Source organism: Urocitellus parryii, chromosome 1 (assembly GCF_045843805.1).
Source record: "Urocitellus parryii isolate mUroPar1 chromosome 1, mUroPar1.hap1, whole genome shotgun sequence".
NCBI classification, from domain to species: Eukaryota; Metazoa; Chordata; class Mammalia; order Rodentia; family Sciuridae; genus Urocitellus; species Urocitellus parryii.
This window is the reverse complement of record NC_135531.1, coordinates 92,001,225-92,019,165: the sequence shown is the minus strand read 5'-3', so window position 1 is coordinate 92,019,165 and position 17,941 is coordinate 92,001,225. Positions and strand designations below refer to the sequence as shown.

The following is a 17,941-nucleotide window of genomic DNA, read 5'->3' as shown; positions in this document are numbered from 1 at the left end:
TGAAGAGTTTTCATGAGTAAGGGGCTTAGAAGGGAATTCTAGAAGCATCCTCATAGGAACTCAAAGTACCGAAATGCTAATTTTCCTGTGGATTGATACACATTACTCTCCCTGTGTAGCCTCCTCTGCTCTGTGGTTTAAATTTTTGTCTAAAGATGAGTGACCCCCAGAGCTAACTCTGATATCTCTAGAGGCATTACACCCTGTAAGGAACACAGACTGGGTTCAAATCAGGCTGTACTACCTGGGAGAGCTCTGTGGCATTGGGGGGGGGGGTCTCCCTAACTTCTCTATTTCTCAGATTCCATTTATAAAGTGGGATAGTAATAGAGTAACAGCCTCATAGGGTGGTTGTGAAGATGGAAGGAAATACCCAGAGAGTTGCTTTAAACCTGTGGCCAGTGTATAGCTCTTTCTTACTGCTTGAATGCCCCTCGGGTACCTCAAATGCAGTGTCTTCAAAACTGAAGCCATCCCAGGGCGTGGTGACACATGCTTGCAATTCCAGTTATTTAGGAAGCTGAGGAAGAGGATTACACATTTGAGGCCTCCGTAGTATACTGGGACTCTGTCTCAAAATTAAAAAAAAAAAAAAAAGAGTGGTGGTGGTGGTGGCTGGAGACTTAACTCAGGGGTAAAGTGCCCCTGGGTTCAATCCCCAGTTCTGCAGTAAAAACAAACAAAACTGAAGGCATCATCTTTCCTTCTAAGTCTGCCTTTTTTTTTTTTTAATATTCCTGAGAGGGTGATTTTTTTTCAATCACTTTTTACAAATCATGTATGTATATGTAGTTTTAGATTGAGATTAAAAATTTTACCATAAGTTATAGTACATGTGAATCTTCAGTTTATCATAAACATTGGAATTGTAAAATCCATCCCATTACTATTAAATGTACCCAATCACTTTATATATCATATTAACTTGGACTTCATTATCTGCCTTTAAAAAGAATACATGAATCAGCTCTTCATTAAAAATCAGAAATTTTCCTTTATTTTATCCGTAAACTTGTATTTTTGATTCCATGTTCTCCATAAAATTTTCTCTTATATTTTTATTAATAAATTATGTTTCCCCGTAAAAATATTATACATATAAATAGAAATTTTACAAGTTTATTTCCAGAGACCTTAAGGCCCTAATTGATATTGTTGCCTGTGGGTAGTTATCACCATGATTGTCACTGTGTAATTAATTAAAACAGCAAAGTATTATGCATTTTAATAATTATTAAACATAAAAGTATTTATTGGAAATGTATCTTTAATTATACAAATGGGCCTTTTTTTTCAGTGAATCCATATACCCCAGGCCGATTATAATATGTTCTTGGAGTGAGATAAGGCTCAGCCATAATTTTATGCCTATTTTTGTTTTTTATAGATATTAGCACTGAGTAACCTTTTTATTTTAGAAGAAAAAGGAGTTTCAATAAGGGGAAGATCACTCAATTTCTTGAACTTCTTCTGTATTATATGTCAAAAATTGCAGAGTGATCTGTCATCTAAAATTATTTTTGGTAATCTCTCAGGTACCTCAAACACAAGGTAGTCATCTTCTTTCCTCCAAAGCTACTGTTTGTTATGTTCCTGAGAGTAGAGATTTTTTTCAGACCACCCAGTTGGGGTGTCCTTCAATTTACTTGAAAGCAATGAATTAAAAACCACCTGGTTTAATTTGTTAATCATTATCATAATCAACTCCGTGATTTATGGGAAATGTGTTTAAAAATGTTTATTAAGAATTATCAAAATATTATTAAGTATGTTGTTTTCTCTTTTATGTAGAGGCACCTGATTTTATCCCAGTATAGTTATTAGTAATTAGGAAAATTAAAAATTGTTAGTTTCAGAGATGGGTGTATTGCTATCTCGAGTGTGTGTCTAAAAATTGTTAGTTTCAACCTACATTTGCCAATACAAGATTTTTGATAAGATGCATTTATCAAAATCATATACTTTATGCAATTATGTACTTTATGTATGCTTTAGAATCTTGGAGCTGCAGACTTAGTTAATTTGGTTTATGGAAAATGTCCAACATTCAACTCTTTGGCAAAGTCAATCATCATTAAACCCCTCAGCTAAATCAGCTTGCTTTCTGTCATTTGTCTATTTAAATAAAAATGTTAACTTGGTTCTGTGAGAAGTATTGCACTTGGAGCTCTTTTCCTAAGATGGATAGATAGATAAGGCAAAGGCTTTTGTCACCTAGAGGAGACAGATCTGCCTTCAGTGAAGTCTTTCCGAGGCTTTGATTTGTTTTATTCTTATGGGACTCTTCCTCACGAGCCAGGCATATTTTTATCATAGCAAGAGGATGAAAGTTGAAAAATCATTAAACCAACATCATCACTCCTTCTGCTGCTGTACTCTAATAAATCTGATTTCAGAACACCCAAGCTATGTGCCAAAATACCAGGCATCTAACACTTTGCCTTATCTTTGCCAGAAATATGTATAAAGTGGGGAATGATATAAAGCTGTCTCTTCTGGCTTATGGAGTCTTTATTAAAGCCATCTTTGTTAACCCCAATACTTACAAGTGTGCCTATGATTTTCCTCGCAGTGGGGTGATGGGCCATGGCAGATGGTCTGCCATTTTATTAAATGGGAAAGAAGGCCTTTGAAAAGGTAGTGCAATGGGAAAAGAGGACTAATAAAAGAAAATTATTTTTGGTAATCTCCCAGGTGCCTCAAACACAAGGTAGTCATCTTCTTTCCTCCAAATTTCAGGTCTATTCTTGATAGACCAGTTTTAGTAAGTAGTATGTATATAGGGAAGCTGAGGATCTGGGAATTAAGCTCTTTGAAACTCTCTGTTGCCTGGATATTTCCTGGGAAGTCCTCATGTATGCATTCTTAAGGTGTCCATACCTTTGTTTGAACAGCTTAGTGAATGCCACCACCATCCACCTAATGGCAGGAGCTAGTTCATTTCCAGCTGATGAGCTCCTCTCCCCTCATGACTCACCTGCCACCAAATGATACTTTAGGGAGTGGAAATGGATACTGTCAATAGCTAAACTGGCATGACTGGTTGTAAACACAATTTAGGGTTCTTATGGTCTCCTGCCAACCTCTCCAGAATCAGTCTACAAACTTCAATTTTAGTTAAGGTACTAGCAGATTAGCTTGGATTTCTGTAAAAGCTTTTGACAGGACTTCTCGTCTTTGATCTTGCTACCTCCAGTAGGTTTTCCTTACCTCCTTTGCAGTTTTCTCTCAGAAAGGCATCCTTGATGGTGTCTCCTCTGTGGCTTAAAATTCTTTAAAGGCTCCCTTGCAGGAAAATACAAACTCCAAAACATGGTTTACAAGGTCCTTCAAGATATAGAGCCCTTGGTTATCTTGAGCTCTTTTTCTTCCAATGTGATTCTGCAGTCCTCCACCTAAAACCCCCACTTCAGGTACCTTGTAGCTACCCTGCACCACCTGCAGGTTCTGATCTGTACTGTTACATCTCAGAGTGTTGCATCTGCTGCTTCTGTGATGAAACACTCTTGTTCTCTTTCTCTCTCAATTTTGCCTGGTTGAATCCTGTTTCTCTTACCATCCATGTGTATCTCTAATGTCTCCTCCTCAAAGCTTTCTTCCACCACCCCCAGAAATGCTTTGGGCCCTCTTCTTTCACTTGCAAATACCACCTTGTATTTGCCTGTTAAATAATATCACTGCATAGTAAATGATCTATACTGTTATTGAAGGAAAGAACTTCCCTGGACTGTGTGGGCAGGCTGGTTGGTGGTGAGGGCCTTGACAACAGCGCTCCCTGCCTCCATGTCCGTGCTCCCTCCTTTTCTGCAGTTGAAGTTGTCACCTTATTATGAAAGACCTCTTCTATTGTTTACTTTCAGTAATGAACAGTTGTTCACTGCACACTTTGAAGAGCCTTGTAACCATGTTTTGGAATTTGTTCACTTTCAGCAGATTTCACCTGTTGTTTTTTTTTTTTTTTTTTTTTTTAAAGAGGGGCTGGGGCTGTAGCTTAGTGGCAGAGTGCTTGCCTTGCACGTGTGAGGCACTGGGTTTGATTCTCAGCACCATATAAAATAAATAAAATAAAGCTTTAAAAAATTAAAAAAAAAATTAGAAAAAGAATAGAAGAAGCATTACTGAGATGTTGAGAAGTTAGCTAAGAAGTTGATGGGATCATAAGGAATTATATGTGGTATTATAATATTCTGGCAGCTACTGGGTGCTGTTAAGAGCATTTTTGTCTAGAAAGAGGTAGGGTAGCATAGTGTGTAATAGAAAACGTTATATGAGGATTTGAGTCCAGGAAATGTCACCAGTAGCTGTATGGTTGTAGAGCCTATGCTTTATTGATTAATTAATTGATTGATTGTACTGGACATTGAACCCTGGGGTGCTTTACCACTGAGCTACAACCCCAGTTCTTTTTTTAAATTTTTTTTTTAAATTCTTTTTTGAGACAGGATCTTGCTAAGTTGCTGAGGGTGTCACTAACATGCTGAGGCTGGCCTCGAACTTGGGATCCACCTACCTAAGATTCTGAAATCACTGGGATTACATGCATGAGTCACTATGCTGGGCATCCATGATTTTTAAAATTTGCTTATAATAAATAGTGCTTGTAATAAAAGGGTAAATGTTTCTATTTCTCTAGACTAGACAAATAGTGTCTGGTAAGAAAGAAAGAGATGGTGTTTTTCTGGAACGTTTCTATTTAGAAAAGGTCTTCTCTATCCTGAGCACAGTCAGGTGAAGTGTCATGAGAAGTTAGGAGCTCACATGCTTGAAAGAATACTGGGGGACCCTGCCAAGCAGCACCTGCAAAACTGAGCCCCTAGGTGCATTGCCTACTTTCCTCACTGTAGCACCTGGGAAAAGGAGAGCATGCTTTGACTGATTTTTAGTTTCTTTATTGTATATGATAATTTTGACATGGATTCAGAAATGCTCTTGAAAAACCTAGAATTGTCAAGAGAACTGTACGAATTACCTTGAGCTTAGTCTTTTTATAGTTTTTTTTTTCCCTTTCCCTTCTCAGATGTTTGATCACAGGCACTGGTGCGTCTTCCATGGATTTTTTATAATAAAATATTTTATCCTATAGTTTTTATAAATGTGTTGCTTTCCAGATTAAGGAGTGTGAAGAACTGAATTCTATCTTAAGTAGAAAGTTCCTTCTTCATTAATGGTACCCAGGGCCTTTTTTCACCAAAGCTAGATTTAATAGATGAACACTTGAAAATGATAAAGGTACAAAATTCTTTAAAACAGAACTATCAGGATTGGTGGAAAAATCAATATGTATGCATACGTTAATATATTTATATATAAAACATGGTGTGCAAGAATTATAAGTATTTTTCTTGTCAATAAAATAGGTGCTTGAGAAATTCCTGTGACTGGCTTCTTCTTCTTTGTATAAATATATGAAAGGAATATGCCTGAGTTATTTTTATTTTTATTTTTAGTTGGACACAATATCTTTATTTATTTATTTTTATGTGGTGCTGAGGATCGAACCCAGGGCCTTGCACATGCTAGGCAAGTGCTCTACCACTGAGCCACAACCCCAGCCCAATGTCTGAGTTCTTTATTATTAACATTTTGTAAATTGGACTGTCCTTCCTGATTAAATCAGAATGAACTATAAAGGATAGAATTTCAGACAGTTGATTGATGGATAGCTTATGAGAAAGCAATGGTTTTAGAGTTAATGATTCTCAGTGTTTTTTTGATTATTATAGGAGCACATTTCATGGGCCCAGCAGCCTATTTATATGGAATCTGTTGGAAATTTTAAGTATGAAAGGTTAAGATTGCACTGAGGAGCCGTTTTTTGGAACTGGGAGTCAACAGTTCTGAATATGTTAAAATCCATTGAAGTGGAGAGGCAAGATGAATAGTTGGACTCTCAGAAGGCAAGAGTCACAGTAGTAGTCCCTTGGTTTTTGAAGTCCTGAAACTAGACAGTCACTGAGGGAGAAAGACCCATGTAAATACAGAAGAAAAGGGGTGAGACTTCCATGTGCCCCTGTTCTAACCATCTAATTTGTGCACTCTGGAGTTTGGCACAACCCTGTGGTGTGGTGCTGAGGAGGAGGAGGTCTAGGCCCTACTGGCTTTATAATCCTGAGGGTTGGCCTGGCTCCTCTGAGTCAAGTTACTTGGCTAGCTACAACTGCATTCACTTTCAGTACTAGAACACGTATTTAATTTCTACAGTTTCGGGACGTGTGGACTTCCCATGTTGTTGCTTGGCTTCCTCACAACATACTGGTGGGTTTTCAAGGGCAAGCATCCAGAAGAAGAGGGAATGAAGGATGGATAGCAGGACAAAAGCTGTATTGTGGTAGAGCAAGGCTATCCACAGAGCTGGAGCAACTGCAGATGTCCTGGGCACCAGTTTTTGTGACCATGGAAGAAAGATTTCAAGAGAAGGTACATATAATAGCAGGCATAAGTTTATTAGAAGAGAAGCGGAAAGGAGACACTCTCAGAAGAGAGAATGGGTCCTCTCAGAGAGTAAAGGGATAGTGCGTGCCTATCTGGCCCTCTAGTTTTATTGAGGGTCCCAGGGAAGATTCCAGAGTGTCCCACCACATCCATCTCTTCTGACTGATAGCAGGATTGCATTAGACTTTCAAGTTCTGGCTGCTATGGTCTTACCCCATGGAGGGGAGATTTTACTGTTATAATGACATGCTGAAGATCCTCTGGGTCACCTTGGCCTACACTGACAGGTTCTAATTGGAATTGTTCCTACATATTTTATGGTTAGGGGACTTTGCTTCTAATTATCCTATCTCCCTGCATCCTGGAATCTGTGTAAAGGTCACGAAAGTACCCCCTTTCAGGGTGACTTGTGTTCTTATCGACAGGTAGGAGTCTTTGGGTCTACATTTCTCCTGCAGATAATAGGTTGCTTGCTGAGAAGTGTAGCATATCCTATTGACTTAAGCCAGGCAGGGTCAGAATGGTCTCCAGTAAATTGCTTTTTAAAAGAAAGCGTGTAGGGGTGAGCACAGTAATCTCAGTTTGTAGAATTATCCCTTAACCTCATGTTCCCACTACTCAAGTCTGTTACCTATCAGTATCACCTTTTATGAATCAAGTCTCAAGAGTCAGACAGTGTTACTTCTGTTGCTTTGAAATAGGTCAGCCCGCATGTAATGAGAGGAAATATTACATTACACCTTTTGATAGGAGTAATATCAACAGTTATGAAGACATGTTTTAAAGCATGAGAGTCTTTTCTCTGGTCAAAAAATATTTGTATTCTTCTGACACATAAAATGCACTCATGCCGCCCATCATCTTCTTTATTATGACATTGGATTCACACTTGAAGTCTAGAATCTCATCAAATAAGACTCTGGGTACTTTTAAGTTCAACTCCAACTCCTTGAGTACAGTTCCTCTTGAATTGTGAATTAAGATAGTGAGAAAGCTATATGGCTCTACTTCACAAGCAGCAATACTGGTGATATGCATAGGATACCTGGCACAAACATTTCTAACTAACTAATGGAGTTGTTTAGTTTTTTTATTGTTTAGGTTTTTTAAGTTGACAAATAATATTTGCATAATTTGAGTTTGGAAATTTATCCAGACTCATGTAGCCATTTCTTTGATTAGGGCTTGGTCTTACTGGCTAGAATTTGTTTCATTGTGATGCCTGGCCCTGCACGTGGGCCTCTTGGTTTTATTTACTGACTTTTCTTTATTTTTCATTCTGCTTTTTGCCAATGAAGATTGGGGAGTTCAGAGGTTTCTCGCTTCTTTTCAGTCTGTAATGTCTGTTTTTTTTCCCTCCCAGCCCAAGCTGGAAAATTCTCTTAAAAAACTGTGGATTTCTTATGAATCAATTTTTAATCTACTTTGTTAACAAAGGAAATACAAATTGCTTTGAAATAAACTCTTTTATATACCTTGGATTCCCTATAAGACTATTGAGGAAAAAAGCTCTTAGGATTTTTAGGGGAACTTTTTTGTTATTCTGAAAGGGTCTATGAGACATCATTTTAAATCTTTTTGAGCATTTCAAAAAGTTTTTTTTTTTAACCATTGCCTCAAGTTTTGCTGACAGCATACTGGATTCAATCTTTGCCTGGAAGCCATGTCTTAATTATTATAACACCATTTGCCTTCTGATAAAACAAAGAATGAGAAAGTTTATTTCCAAACCCAGTATGTCCTGGCTTTTTTATATTTTAACATTTTTTTAAGCTTATCTCTCTCTTGCATTTCATTATAGGCAGCAAAATGAAGCCAATCGGCACATTCACCAGTCTGCTTGGAAATCTCCTTATCTGGATCATCCAGTCCATTAGGTACATTTTTTATTTTCCATGTTGCCACTGGCAACAGCATCTCTAAACTTTCTGCCCCTCCATAAGGTTCCCTTTCTTCCTGCTTCCAGTAGCTTTCTCTTTGCTTTTCTTTAAGCCTTTGCAGAGAGCCTCCTTCAGAGCCCTCCGGCTTCTGCTGATACTCTCCTTAAGGTCCTTCTTGGTGCCTCATCCAAAAAACATTGAGTGGAAAGTGAAGGGAGTGGGGTCAAATCACAGGCCTTTTGGATCAACAAAGGGAATTTGACCATAAGGAAACTAATAGAGGATATTGGCCTGAAAAGTGAACAGATCTGATTCATGTTTTAAAAGAATTCCTCTAACAGAAAAGGTAGAAACAAGGATACCATTAAAGGAGTTTAAGAAATATAGGTGAAGGCAATGGCTGCTTGACACGGGATCTGAGAGAATTTTTCAGATTGTTTCTGTTTTGAACATAGAGCCAACAGGATTTGCAGATGGATGCTCAGAGCTAAAAGAAGAGTTTTGTACCATTTACTTGGATGGGGAAGATGGCAGGAGAACAAGGTTTTTTTTTTTTTTTTCATTGATTTGTTTTTGGGGGAAGTGGAATCATCCATACCCTTTTGGACATACAAGATTTAAGATTCTAATTTACATCTAAGTGGAGATGTCAAATAAATAGTTGGATTTAGGGGATATTCTGGTTTGGCTATAAATCTGGTAGTTGTAGTATATAACTGGTGTTCACAGCTTTGGGCTTCAGTGTGAAGTGTGAGCCTGGGTAGTCTGGCCTTTCCTGGTTAGGAGATGAAGAACAACTAGCTAAGGTGGTGGTGAAAGTATGGGCAGTGAAGTAAGAGGGAGAAGCAAGGGGAAGGGCTGCCTTGAAGCATGTAACAAACATTTAGGTAAGTGGGTAAAGACTCTGTTTCTGTCATTAAACAACAAGAGGGTCATTGTAGTATTCTGGTGATGCTCCTGTGCTGTTTGGTTACCACGAACACATTAATTTTTCACTCTATTAATGAAGTGCAATATTGTTGGCTGTGAATTATTTATAAATAAGTGTGAGAAATGATTGTTTATTGATAGCATATAAATTCAGGGTGGGGAATGATGGAGATGCCAGACATCCAAGGGTTGTTCACATGGGTGGTGAAGGTGCACATATTCTGTTAAGTGCACAAAACTAAACTATTGTATTAAATTATCTATATGTATATAAAATGTGTATAAAACATAAATGGATTTTATGTTTAGACCTGGGTCCCATTCTCAAGATCTTTCATTATCTTTATGGAGCATTAGAAAACCTGAAAAAATGCATTGTGGATAAGGGATACTCAACCTGTGTTAAAGTGAATTTAGGAGAAGATGAGAGATAGATAATATAAAACAACTTTTGTTTTCCATATATTCCTTTTAAATGTGGAAATAAAATGGGAAGATATAGCAATCAGAAAGCTTTTGCTTTTTATTTTGACCAGGTGCCATGGCCCATGTAGTTATCCCAGCAACTTGGGAGGTTGAGGCTAGAGGATCACAAGATCAAGGCCAGCCTCAGCAACTTAGTAAAACCCTTTCTCCAAATTAAAGGGTTGGGGGTGTGATTCAGTAGAAGCCCCTCTGGGTTCAATCCCCAGTACTAAAAAAAAAAAAAAAAAAAAAAAAAAAAAAAGTTTTTTTATTTTGAAAAAGGCATGAATTCAGCCAGGAATGATTTTTCAGAAAGGGAAACGGTGGTAGTACGGGAATGAGCAGATAATTGGATGCACTTAAGTGGAGCATGGACTGTTCCTCCACAGTAGTGTGAGAGAGGACAGGACACAGCACAGAGGCAGGCAGATTGGTGTGTGGCTGAGAATGCATAGGCCTGTCCTCAGTGAAATATCTGAGATCTTCAGCTGAGAATGAGATGCTGGAGGTTTAAGAACAGAGAAAGTGTCAAGGAGTTATTTAGGCATGTAAGATGGTACAACATAGTAGAATTCTGGGTGATTCCAAGGGTTCCCTTGGATTACTGATGAGTGAATGATTGAGCTTTCAGTTGTGTGTAGCCCTTGGGTTCCTGCACAGGAAAGGGAAGGAGTTTAAGTTAACCATGTGTGGTCTCTCCCTGTCCCCATGGACATTGTGGAGGGAAGGATGTGCCAGGGAAATGAGGACAACTGCAAGTGAATGATTACAATGGATAAATGAGGGAGGTCATGGTGTGGGTGGGGGGCAACTGGAGGAACAATGAAACACTAGTAAGATCACTGAATCGGGTGTCCTCGAGGAGTTAGAATACTAGAGGAAAGAAGCTGGGAAAGAAGAATTGGTAGTTGAGAATGATAATTTGAAATTAAAGTTATGCATTGTGGTTCAGATAGTAATCTAGAGTACCTTGGCCTGGGCATAAGTTGAAAGGAATTCAGTTCTGTGGATGTTTTTCTATACTTTGGGGCAAATTGTTTACTCAGTGTTTATTTCTTCATTTTAAGTGGTAATTTAATAGTTTCTGCATCATCAAGATATTAAGAGGATTAAACAAGAAATAAATGTGAAATCTTCAATAGTGCCTGGCACAGGTAATTTAATATTAGTCATTGCTCTTGTTATTTCTTTAGCCCTAAGAGTGGTGCCACAGTCCAGAGGCCTATGGTGACTCATTGCAATTCACTTTTGCTGAAAAATGGTGCCCAGTTACAATTTCCTCTGCTTCCAACAACAGGCCCTTGGTTTTTTTCTCTGCTGAGAGAGTTTGGTTATGGTGGTTTTACTGGCGGTCCTTAGGCTTTTGTGATTCATAGCATGGAGCAAATTAAGACCACATCCTGTTAATGTTGCTTAGAGGACCTGGGAGCTCTTTACAGGAGGGCTGGGAAAAGCACAAATAGCTATCATCACAATCCTGGATTTCTTGGAACATACGTGTGAATTATATGAAGTCTTTAAACTCCCAAGAGAGACCTGTTTTGTCATTTTTTTGAAATCTTTGTGCTCTAGTCCCTGACAACTGACCATCTCTATTTTTACTCCCCAGATCAAGAGGTTGTTTTGCTCTATTGAAAAAACAAAACAAAAAAACCAAACAAACAAACAAAAAAACCTACAGTGTGTTTTAAGGCCTTTTCTTTGGCTTACAGAAAATATTATTAAATATAAATGTAGCATTCTTAGATTTTCTAAAGGAGAATCAGTATTATACCCAGTGTGAAATAAGATGCAGCAAGGCTTTTATTATTTTATTCTGTTTTCTACTTAAGACTTTGGAGGATTTATTCTAGTTTTAGAACTCTAGGAAACTCTAAAAGAACAGTTGGAAAATAGGAGGTTGTACCCTGGATTTAATACATATCTTTTCAAGGTTAGGCTATTGATTTACTGGACAGCATTAGTGTTTAAAGATCTAATTCTGAGACTGTTACCTAGGAAATTGATGAAATTGAGACATTATCAGCTAAGGTGAATAAAGGAAGCCCAGGGCAGTTTAGCCAAGACTGTCATTGTCCGAAGGGCCTGTCATTTCTCTCCAGGTTACATCAGTGCTGTTATTAAAATTGACAGGACTGATGCAGTAAGGTTACCTAACTACTTGCCTCTCCCATATGGGGAAAGAATAAGAGCCAGAGAGGATTGTGGTCCTGACTCCTTAGTGACTGAGTGTTTGGGAGATGGTGTATTAACTCTCTCCTATGTTGGTAGCAGACTGTATGAAGTACGCATGAGAGACCCGGGTCTGTCTTGGTAGATTGTTATCTTCCTACAAAATAGATTCTCATGCAATGTGTGAACTACAAACAACAGGATGTAAGTTTCAGATGGAGAGCAGTGTCAAGCGGAAAAGTGACTTTCCTAGAAAATGAACAGGTTGAATGTTGAGAGAGACAATATGAATACATGTGTTTCTCCTCATATTCACCTGGGCAGATAAGACAGCTGTGCACCCAAGTACCATTCAGAAAAGCCACACAGGAGTGTGGCTAGTACCACATTTTTACAGCTGGATTGATGTTTCTCTTTCCTTTAACCGTGGGCAGGTGGAAAGTATGGATAGGTGATTTTTCTTTCTGGAAGTTCTCTTAGTCTATTTTTGTTGCTATAACTGAATACCTGAGACTGGGTAATTTATAAAGGATAGAGGTTTATTTTGGCTCATACTTCTAGAAACTAAAAGTCCAAAATTGGGCAGCTACATCTGGTGAGGGCCTTGTGTATGTTAAAACATGGTGGGCAGGTGGACGTGAGAAGAAAAGACAAAGCAGAAGGGATGGTCTTAACAACCCACTCTTGTGGTAAATAATCCAGTCCCTGGAGAACAGCATTAATCCATTTTTGAGGACAGTGCCCCCTGTGACCTAATCACCTCTTAAAGAATCCATCCCTTCTCAGTATCATTACATTGGGAACCAAGTTGCAATATGAATTTTGGAGGAGACAAATCATAGTCAAACCGCAGCATTCTCCATGAATGTTGATTTTTTTTTTTTAAGCTGAGTATTTGGGCAGCACTGATTTTGTTTGCAGAGGATGTGGAGTATTACATTTAGATGTTGTCACTTAAAAAATGGACCCATTTGCTTTAAGAGCAGTTGAGCTGATAGACACATTTCTTACAAAATAAGGTTATTTTCTCCCCTATTTATTTTGAGGAAGGGTTTTTTTTTTTCCTCCACAAACACACTATTTAGTAGTTTTCTGTTCAGCAAAGCCTTCGTACACCCACCCTGCCGAGTTGATTTTCTTTGTATATTATTTTATTATCTTGCATTATATGTCATATACACATTATTATCTCACTTAACTACCTTATTTTATAATTATATGTCTATGCATCTCCCGCTATGCTATAAGTGCCGTGATATTAGGGACGGGTATTGTTCATCTTTTTGTGTTCTTGTGCTCCCTAGGACAGTGTCTGACGTGATGTATAAAGAACAAGTATAGGGAATGTCTATATATGTTAAATGAATAAATAAAGGAAACCCCAGGATTAGAGCCTGCCTCTAGAATATTGGCACTTTGTGCCCAGTATTCTGGATGTAGCTCTTAAAAGTGGGGTGCTGTTTTCATTGGCAAATTCTTGAGCCCTTTTTCCTCTTAGATTACAGAGCAGCATCCCGATGTGTCTCATTGTGATCTGACATGTGCTATGTTTGATTGCTTGTTGATAATGAGTGGTGACAAGTGCTGTCATAGTGTGGCCGCTTTGGTTCCAAGGTCATATCTTTCCCTTGGTTGAACATACTTGGGTTTTGCATTTCAAGATGTTGGTTTATGAAACCTGGTAGGTTGTGTTTATTATTTGTGTTCTGGAGCATTTATCATTGTCTGACCTCTGTAACCCCTGGTTTCCATTTTGATCAAATACCATTTGTGCATGGCAAGCTCTGGATTAATGCTTAGCATATCTAATGTGCAGTGAGTTGATTGAATGACCTTTGAATCTTGTCTCTTCTTTTTCTTGCTGCAGAATTATGATTTCTAACTCATCTCAGGATCTTCATTACATTTTTTTTGCTTTGTGAATTATTTTCCATATTTCTTATTGGTGCATTATAATTATACACAATGGTGGGATTCATTGTTACATATTCATATAGCCACACAATTTAAGAATATAATTTGGTCAATATCATTCCCTAGAATTTCCCCTTTCTCTCTCACTGGTCCCTTTCCTCTACTGGTCTCCTTTGGATTTTTATAAGATACCTTCCCCCACTTTTCTAGCCTTTCAAATACCAGAGAAAACATGCAAACCTTGATTTTTCTGAATTTGGCTTATTTTGCTTAATATGATGTTTACCTCATAAATTTAATCATTCTCATGGAGAGTGATTTATTTTAGAATTGTATGGATCATTACTAATGTGACATTTAAAAACAATTTTTTTTAGTTGTAGATGGACACAGTGTCTTTACTGTATTTTTTATGTAGTGCTCAGGATCAAACCCTGTGCCCTCCACATGCGAGGTGAGCACTCTACCACTGAGCTACAACCCAGCCCCATTAATGTGACATTTTAAAGATATGTTATTGAGTCTTTGTTATTCCACTTAAAGAGCTTCCTTTCTGTTTTCTTTAGCTGAATTTTGATTGGCAAACACTCTGGAGACAGGAAAATAAAACAAACAAATGACAAAAACATGATAGAATGTATACACATTTTAAGACATCATATATTACCCCACTTATATGTACAGTTTTTGTTTTGATGAACCCGTTTAGATTTAATTACAAATTAAAAAAAATTATTACCAAAGACAAATGCATAAAAAAATTTGTAAAGTTTGTCACGTTGGAGTGATGATATTAGAGAAATTAAAAAGCTTTCCTCCAATTTGTTCATTACTAATTTCAAGACAAGATTAGACAGAGACAAGGTTGGAGCAGAGGCCCCGCCCCCCTTTCCTCCTTTTTTGCTGTGGCACTTATTGAGTCCTCATATAGAAGTGATGTGTAAGACCAAAAATTGAGATCGATATTCTAAGTGCTTTGACATCTGGGCTTCTCTTGTGGAAAAGTCCCCCAGCTCAATAACCATCTCAGACCCCAGCCCACTGGGGTTTTGATCTCAGCCTTGTGAAACCCGGAGCAAACACTGACTTACAGAACTCAGAGATGATAAATGGGTGTTGTTTTAAGCCTCTAACTTTGCAGTCATTTATTATGCAGCAATAGAAGCTTAATGCAAGTGTTGGTGGGAATTTATGTTTGTTTTCTTTGGTTTCTCCCTCTTTGAGAAATATAGCATTAATCAAATCATTTTATTTAACATGAATAACAAGAAACAGTCCATCTACCTAATGTTTCCATTTTGTGGGAAGAATTCTTACACAGAGGAATGGGTGTGCTCTGTGTCCAACACATAGCTTAACATTTGGATTGGTTTTAGTCTACTTGGATGAGCCACGGTTTCCCTATGAATCACTACTTTAACATCAAAGTCACATCTTCAGTTATCGTGGGATCCAGAAGCACTTCACTGATTACAGCCTCTGCCTCGAATCTTTTCTGTTTGAAAAAATGAATGCTTGTAGACCTCTAAAGAAATGAGAAATGATCAATACCAGAATAATGAGAATTGTATTTTAAGTTGTTCCACTTGTGTATGTTGGTTACTTTCCTTTGTAAAATACTTGGAAACTTGAAGCTACCATAGGAGTGACAGATAGTGAAGACATTGTATGCACAAATAGAGTTTAGTATGTAATCAAATGAGTATGACACACACTTAGTGTGGAGATAAAAGGCAAGGGGGGTTGTATGAAATATTATAACTATTACTTATAATTACTCTGCCTGTTATATAAGGCATTTCTTCCCTCAGCCAAGGGGAAGGAAACTGGCAGGCGGGCTCTCTTGGACTTCGCTTGCAGCCCCTGATTCCTGCTCCAGGAGTGACGGGGGAGATGTGAATGCTCTCAGCAGGGCAAGCCCAAGAGTGCTGGGGACGAGATAGCTCAGGTGGGCCAGCTCCTGCCTCCTTTCTTCGTTCAGGAACATGAGGAAACGGAATGGGGCAGCTTGGCCTTAGGGCCTCTTGGATTTGTCTAGGACTGTGTGTGTGTGTGTGGGGGGGGGGAGCTCCATCTCTGCTTCCCTGTAGGTCCTCCAGGGCAGCCCTCGGCATCTTTCCCTCTGTGCTTATGTGAGATCTCCTGGTGCCTTATCTGTGCTTCTGTGGCTTCTCCCTGCAGACGGAGAGATGAGGCTAGAGGCTTGAATCTTCTTTCAGTGATCTTATATCACAAAGGTGAAATTTAAAGGAAAGCCTTTTCCCAGGACCCAGAATTTTCCCACTCCTGCTTGAAATTCAATTCATTAAAGATTAATTTGAATTAATAAGCAAGTACCTTAAACCAGCTAATAGCAATTATTAAAAATGACCCTATACCTTAATAATAATCATCCCTAGCATGTGATACATATACTTAGTGTGAGCCCCGGGCTGTTCTAAAGGCTTTCCGTGAAGTAACTTATTGAATCAGTGTAGAAACTCTGTAAGGAAGGTTCAGAATGTCCAGTCACTTGTCCCTGCTACATAGTGATGATGAGGATATCCTGAATGGTATCCCCATGTTCCTGCTCTGGGATTCAGGTCCTCAGCCACTGTACAGAGCTGCTCTCCTGCATCTTTAAGGACGGTTTGTTTAATTTGCTTTTTCTTAACATGTAGAGCAGTACGTGCAGGGGATAGGACTGGAAGTGAAGAGGTTGGGGGCATTTTGGGAGGAGGATGACTCTAAGGGGATTGCAATGGGGACTTTGGAAAGACACTTGGAAGGCATTCTGCATGGCTTTTGTTTCCCCACGAATAGTAGTAAGAAACCCACCTGCAAGCATCTTGGTTTACTGGCTTTATAATTAAGATAATAATTCAGCCAAGGGCCCAGCGAGCTCTACCTCTCTCCTGTGCCTCTCCTTTGACCTCAGCATCATTTTTCTTTTCCTTTAATGTTTCAGTTGCAGAAAGCCCTCATGTATGTTCATGTACATATATGATAAATGAAGTGTTTTATTTAGCAAGTATTTAAATGTCACTTAAATGGCATTTTGCAAATATTCTTGAAGTAAAGGCCAATGAAAAGCAACTAATTCTATAATTACCCTTTTCTACCTCACACAGTATTGGCTGGATCCTGCAAAAACCCTTGCCGAACACAAAGAACTGATCAACAGTAGGTATTTAATTTTAACTTTGTTGAGGGGGTGGCTTGATGTAAGGTCTGTGGTTTGTTGGGTGCAGAAATGGGTGTAAGTCCTGTTGAGGTGAGTACTAGTGCTCAAGTACCAGAGTATAGAAATGGGGTATTCCCATGTTGCATTGCTAAGCTGTCTGCAATTTTAGTTTAATCAGACTCTGAGTAGATCCTAATGCTGTATTGGATTTCTCCTAGGGGTACATCTTCCCTCGATTTTTTTTCTGCGATTTTTCTATATGCTTGTCGTTAAAATTTGGCCTTAGTATAGAAAAGGCAGAGAGGCATTGATTTTGAAAGCAAGATGAGAGGTTATGGAGTGGTTTTAATTAAGGGTGTCCTTGTGACCTGAAAAATTATTGTGGCTTCAGAGAGACACAATCCATTTTCAGGGGTTAGCTTTTGGATTTATCAATGTGGATATTACTAGGATACTCAGTACAATTAAGTATATATATTCTTTAATCTTAATATAATTTCAATAGCTCATTTTGTATTTATAAACACACACAGATTGTTTAAGTATACAACAGAATAGCCCTTTAAAATTTTTTTAAATTGTAAAATAGACATAACAAAATATACAATTTTGACCATTTTTTATGTACAATGCAGTGGCAGTAAGTGCATTCACATTGTTGTGCAGCCGTCAGCGCTGTCTCTCTGTCTTCATCTTCCCATGCTGAAGCTCTGTACCCATTGGAACATTTGGTTTAAATGTGTGAATTGTTGCCCCTCAGAACCTACTGGTTTTTTTGGCTTATTACCCCATTCCAAGTCTGTACTTTTCATCTGTACTCTTTCCCCATTGGTTGCATATGGCTCACTGATCCCAGTAGGAACACAGATAGGCCTTGGAGATGAATTGGATGCCAGGAACTGCAGACCTCCACCCCCCCCCACCAAAAAAAAAAATAAGTCCTGATTCTCTCAACATCAGCATCATTTTTGTTTCTCTACTTTTC

The 17,941-nt window shown here is 38.4% G+C and overlaps 1 protein-coding gene across 2 annotated transcripts in view; it reads left to right on the top strand.

Annotated features, from left to right (window-relative positions):
• Positions 1–17,941, top strand: part of Epb41l4a (erythrocyte membrane protein band 4.1 like 4A) — a 222,632-nt gene that overhangs the window by 97,548 nt on the left and 107,143 nt on the right. For both annotated transcript variants that reach the window (XM_026401242.2, XM_077800666.1), the window contains exon 3: positions 16,904–16,955. In XM_026401242.2, the coding sequence (XP_026257027.2) occupies positions 16,904–16,955 (52 nt within the window). The remainder of the gene's footprint in view (positions 1–16,903; positions 16,956–17,941) is intronic.